The 6,225-nt window shown below is 35.0% G+C and overlaps 1 protein-coding gene across 5 annotated transcripts in view; it reads left to right on the top strand.

Moving 5' to 3' along the window:
• The first annotated feature begins 520 nt into the window (after nt 1–520).
• Nucleotides 521–6,225, top strand: part of LOC114274218 (cellulose synthase-like protein H1) — a 30,517-nt gene continuing 24,812 nt past the window's right edge. For 3 of the 5 annotated variants that reach the window (XM_082879419.1, XM_082879418.1, XM_082879421.1), the window contains exons 1-2: nt 549–834; nt 2,032–2,356. Coding sequence is in view for 2 of the 5 variants with exons in the window: in XM_082879420.1 (XP_082735546.1) it covers nt 575–834; nt 2,032–2,356 (585 nt within the window). In the remaining 3 variants the exon portion in view is untranslated. Of the gene's footprint in view, nt 835–2,031; nt 2,357–6,225 lie in introns of all 5 variants that reach the window. The other 2 variants (XM_082879420.1, XM_082879422.1) reach the window with 1 other exon arrangement.

The raw sequence follows: 6,225 nt of genomic DNA, 5'->3' as shown, positions 1-6,225 counted from the left end.
TAATTTTCAAAACTTCAAGGAGTGAGTAATAATTGGACCAAATCTTAAGGGGTGTCAATGTAATTTACCCTAAAAATTAACATATAGGCCTCGTTTGGGAAGTGACTATTTTAGAGACTTTTTGATTATTTTAGTAGGCTATTTTAGTTTTTGTGTTTGAGAAGATGAGATGAATTTTTAGTTAAGTTGTTGTATTGAAAAGTGTGTTGAAATGATGTTTGAATTTAAAATGACAAATTTATCCTTAAATTATAATTTTTTAAATCGATGTAAAGGAGCAAAATAGTAATTTAGCCATTGATGTAACAATTCCCGGCTGTGACAATGTAGGCACAGGGCTGCAACCTATTTTATTTATTTATTTTATTTTATTTTTTTAAAAAAACTGTAAACAATATTCACTTTTAAACTTATTTTGTATTTTAGACTTTAATAGCCTTAACTCACCGTTACCAAACAGCGCCATACTGTAAAATTATAAGCACTTTTTTAAAAATCTCAAACAATCTCCCCGTATATAAATAGCCTTGAACAACAACTCGAAGCTCGAACACGTATCCACTTATTCCTCGCAATGGCCAACCCTCCCCTTTCTGCACCTCTCTATGATCGAATCAGTCGTAGAAACAACATATCCAGAGCTATTGAACTCATCATCCTCTTCCTTCTCTTCTCTCTCCTACTCTATCGTCTTCTCTCCCTCAAAGATCATGGGTTCACTTGGGTTTTGGCTCTATTGTGCGAGTCATGGTTTACTTTCACCTGGGTTCTCGTTATTAGCACCAAATGGAACCAAGTTGACTACTTGACTTACACAAAACGTCTCTTGCAACGGTATATATATATCATACCAATATCTTTCTCTTATGCCGTTCACTGTTATTTCTAGTTCTTCACCATCTCTATACTCATGATGGTAGTTATGCCAAAAAATTAAACTCATTTTTTAAATTCAATAATATTATGGTCTATTCTCTTTATATCTTTTTTAAATATCAATTAATTTTTTCATTTATACATTAATAGATTTATAAAATTGGTCAAAAACATAAACTTGTATGATTATATCTCATTTTTCAGTACATAAACATATATATATATTTTAAAAAATAAAAAATAAAAAATAAAAATCATCAAAAAAATAAAATGAAAATAAGTTTCTATCCACTTTCCTGGGTCTGACTGGTACTTTGATGTATTTTTTTGTAAGTCATTCTTAGAAAGATCATAATTGTAATGACGTAATTTAATTTTTTTTTATTTTTAAAAAAATTAATAATTTATTTTTAAAATTATATTTTTTTAATTATAAATATGATGAAATATTTGTTTATCGCAAGATTAATTTATATTTTTCATATATAATCTATACTATGGCTAAGTTTGGCGTACTTAAAATAATCCATTTTTTTATCTTTTCATCCTTTTTTCATCACATCATTTCTTTATTTTTCTGCACATCTTTTGATAAAAAGATAAAAAAAATACACTTATTTAGATCATCCTAAACAACTTCTATTTCTCTCTCTCACACACACGCACAAAAAACAAGAAGAAATTCACACACAAAACAAGAAGAAATTCCTAAAAAAATTAATGACTGGAGTCATGGAAATATGATTAGAAAAATGCTTGGGACCATTAATTAGTGTTCCCACTCATTAGGTAGCAGTGGTCCCGTCATTAATGATGTGATGTTCTGGTCTTAGAGTTGTATTTTTTTTTTTTAATTTTTTTAATGCATTAATGTTATTAGTGGTGATGTTTTTAGTGAGATGAATCATTGTTGATATGATTATTAGTGGGCCGCCTGAATTGAATAAACATTTCTCCTAGACAACTGGAAAGAAGGTTCTTCTCAAAAAAAATTTTGCAAAACGGAAAACGTGTTGATCAAATTCATTCTCAAGTGTGTTCTATACTACAAGAAGTTTAAATCTACATTATATATGTTCAAATTTATGCACTTCTTTTTAAAAAAAGAACAAAGAAAAAAAAGTGATATTTTTCAAATTCCTTTTTGGTTAATAGGAAGCTTGAGCTCCCCCCTGTGGACATGTTTGTTACAACAGCAGATCCTGCCCTAGAACCCCCTATCCTCACAGTGAACACTGTACTATCTCTGTTAGCTGTTGATTATCCAGCTGATAAGTTGGCTTGCTATGTATCTGATGATGGGGCTTCACCTCTCACCTTCTACTCTCTTGTTGAAGCTTCCAAATTTGCAAAGATTTGGGTTCCATTTTGTAAGAAGTACAACGTTCAAATCAGAGCTCCCTTTCGATTCTTCTCTGTTGAATCTACATCACCTCAAGATGTTTCACTAGAGTTCCAACAAGAATGGAAAAAGATGAAGGTAATTCAATTGTTTCTTTTAATTGCAACATTTACATAAATTGATGATTTTGAATGGTGAAATTTATTATTTTACCCTTACAAGATAAATAAAAGTTCTTCAAACTATATATTTTTGTTGAATAATTGTGCAATTGTAACATTCAAATAGTAATTTTTGTGCAACTTTGGTGCTCATTCTAACTCAACTAGGGGTGTAACTTGGACAGGTTCAACCCGAGCAACCCAAATCCAGTTTGAATTTTTTTATGGCTTGAGCAAGATATTTTCAAATTTGGTATGGATTTGGACAAAAATTCAAAAGTACAAATTAAATTTGAGTGGACTTAGGCAAAGACGTTAAGCAACCTGAAGTGCGAATTATACATATATAGATATATAAAAATATTAAATATACATATAAATTATTAGTCATTACATGATATTAAAGTAATTTAGATTATTAAATCATATTGAATATATATTATCATATATACAAATAACTTAAAATCTTTTTATTTTATTTTTTATTTTCATTCATAAATTGTAAGGACTACTAGAGTAGTATCTCTTTTACATTATATAAATTATTTGTTTTGATGGTATTAATGATTTTCTATAATAAAAAAAATGTAATTAGAGTCAAATCTTAATAATTTAATAATGTTACTACAAAAAAAAAAAACCTGAAATTTATTTACAATTCGTGCAACTTAGACAATTCGGGTTGGGCTTGGACAAGCAGTCTCGGGTTACAATTCGGGTCTGGACGGGCCTGGGTAGGTCTCAGCACAACTTAGGTTGGGCTTGAACAACCTCTCAACCCGTCCAAACTCGTCCGAGTTGCACCCTTAAAATGAACTACATTATATAATTTTGGATTAGAGGTATTTATTGCAATTTATGGTAGATTTTGTGTAATAATGTGACAATCTTATTGAGTAATAATATACAAATAAAAAGTTGTACATATTTTTCATACTAGGGGGTTCACTTTAGTGGTCAAGGCCTAAGTCTGAATGTATTCCTAATCTCATAGGTTGGTAACTTCTTAAGTACAAATAAATTTTAGATAATTTTTTGGAATCATTCAATATGATCTCTCGAAATAAATAAATAAATAAATAAAACACCCATGGTTGATTTATTTTCCTTGTTAATGTATAATGTATATATTATATTAATGTATAATATATCAATACAGCTAGCTATAGGACAGAGCATGGGATTCTTATTCTTCTTTCGGCTGCTTTCGGTTGCTTTCTCTTTTATATGTTTTCTCTCATAATGATGTTGTATAGCAGCTCCTATATATGGAGCCTCTTCTTACAGTTTCGATATATATTGAACAACAGAGCTTATTCACTCTTTCAATATCATTCTCTCAACATATTTTACATGGTATCAGAGCACAGGTGTTTTTCCTAGCCTCTTCTTCCACTGTATCACATTTTTTTTTTTTGCTTGGCAGATTGTTGTGTATCTTGTCTGCATCACATTTTCTGTTTGGCAAATTGTTGCCCATCTTGTCCTTATCTAAATTACAGATTGGACAACACAGAAGCCTTCGTCTCTTCACTACAAATCCACAGCCACCAGATTCATCATCATCCGACAACTCGCGCGCCCTTACGTGCCATATTTGTCGTCGGCGCGTCACCTGCTTTCGCCTTAAACATCCCATGCGCTCCACGCGTCCACCAGTCGCTTGAGCCACCTCTCTCCGCGTCTCACGAGCTACACGCGTCTACAAGCTGCTCAAGCCATCCGCGTGAGCCGTCTCTCCCGCACGCGCAAGGTTTTAAAAAGCGGCCGCAACCGTTACGTAACGCCGTTACGTAACGGTTTTGGCGGTTACCGCCACCCGTTACGGCCGCTTTTGCAGTGTGATTGAGATTCACAGGTGTGTCGGCCGCAGCGGCTGCCGTAGCAGTCGTAACAGGCCGTTACGGCTGTTACAGCACCGTTACGTAACGGTTCCAAACTGTTTCTTCCGAAAAAACACACAAAAAAAAAAAGCTAAAAATGAGGGAAGAGGGATAGAGAGAAGAGAGAAGATAAAGAAAGAAAATGGAGGAGCAAGAGATAGAGAGAGAGAAGAGGAAAGATGAAGAACATGTTATTAATTTGTTGAAACTGTAAGACCTATGCTATTCTATTCAGCTGCTATCACTAAATCATTTTGTTTGTGTGTGTCTATCTATATATTGTTTGAAAATAATAATAATAATAATAATAATAATAATAATAATAATAATAATAATAAGTGTGGTCATTATCTATTGTCATTATCTATTTGGCTTGGTTAAAATATGTATATATATATATATATATTTAGGCTCTTATTTATTCTCTTACTTTTGTCATTGTTTATTTTATGTATAATAGTTAGTGATTGATTTTTTGTATAATATAAAGTCATTAATTATTAAAATAAAATGTAAAAAACTCAGTTTATAGTGATTTAAAAATATGAAATATATTGCATCATACTTAAAAATTTACAAAAATTGATCAATATTTATTTTTAACCCAATAAATATGATCATGGAAAAAAAATATGCGTATCGGTAAGTTTTTTTCAAATTGTGCGAAAAATAAAAAAATTCACGGTTCCGGTTACCGCAACCGTTACACTACGGCCTTTACACCCCGCAACCGCAACCGCGTCACCGCCACCGTTACGGCGACCGCAACCGCTTTTCAGAACCTTGCGCACGCGTCTCTCGCGCCGCACACGTCTCACGCCGCTTTCGTCTTCGGCTTACGCCACCTGCACACGCCTTTTGTCCTCAGCTCCAGCCGGTCCAGCTCAAACCGGCTCAGCACCTTTCCCAGGCCGGTTCACCCATATTTTTGGACTTTTCTGGCCGGTTCAGCCCGGTTTCTCACTAATTTGGACCTTCTGCATTCACTGGTGTCCTCGGATTTTTTAGATTCTCCCTCGATAGTACTGCTTTTCTCTCATGGATCGCCTGGACTCCTTTAACCACCCTATTTCCGTTGTTCTTGACGGGACTAACTATGTCTTATGGGCACAAGCTATGTCTGGATTCCTCAAAGGCAAGAAACTTTGGCGCATCATCACTGGGGATGTGTGCAAACCCATCCAAGCAACTACGGAATCTGCTGCCACCACGGAATCCGCTGCCAAATATGTTGACCGTCTAAAGGATTGGGATAGTAAAAACTATCAGATCATCACTTGGCTTCGCAATACTTCTGTTACATCTATCAGCCTTCAGTTTGGTCGGTTCCAACTTGACTCTGCTTCCTCTCCAGCCAAGGCCATCTGGGATTTTTTACAAGAATGCTATTAGACTACTGGCCTTGCTCACCAATATCAGCTTCTGAGTCATCTTCACCGTATGTGCCAAGATATAACTCAGCCATTAATGATTTCCTCTCCCAAATGTATTATGTTTGGGATCAACTCGCTCTTTCTGAACCTTCATGGCATTGTACTGGGGATGGTACCTTGTTTACTACTTACCATGACCAGCAGCACTTGGTTTAGTTTCTCATGGCTCTCACTCCCCGTTTTGAGCCAGTACGTGCATCTCTCCTTCATCGCACTCCTTTACCCACTCTTGAGCAAGCAATTTCTGAACTACTGTCAGAGGAAACCAGGTTTGGTACTCTCCATCCGCACCCTGTGGACTCTCTTCTTACTATTCCCTAGCTTCGGAGTTCTCCTTCACCACCTTCACTACAGAGGTCAACTATCTGCAACTACTGTCAAAATCGCAGTCTTCCGTCGACTCATCTTCTAGTTAATTGTCTAGTTCGTCTTTGTCGGTTTTGCAATAAGATTGGTCCTGGTCATCTCCAGCAAGATTGCTTCCGCAATCCTGCCCGTGCCTCTCGCAATGGTCCTTCCACCGGGAATTT

Source organism: Camellia sinensis, chromosome 7 (genome assembly GCF_055761805.1).
Source record: "Camellia sinensis isolate YWXY chromosome 7, ASM5576180v1, whole genome shotgun sequence".
Taxonomy (NCBI): Eukaryota; Viridiplantae; Streptophyta; class Magnoliopsida; order Ericales; family Theaceae; genus Camellia; species Camellia sinensis.
Note: the sequence above shows the minus strand (reverse complement) of the source record. Positions and strands in the feature narration are given on the sequence as shown.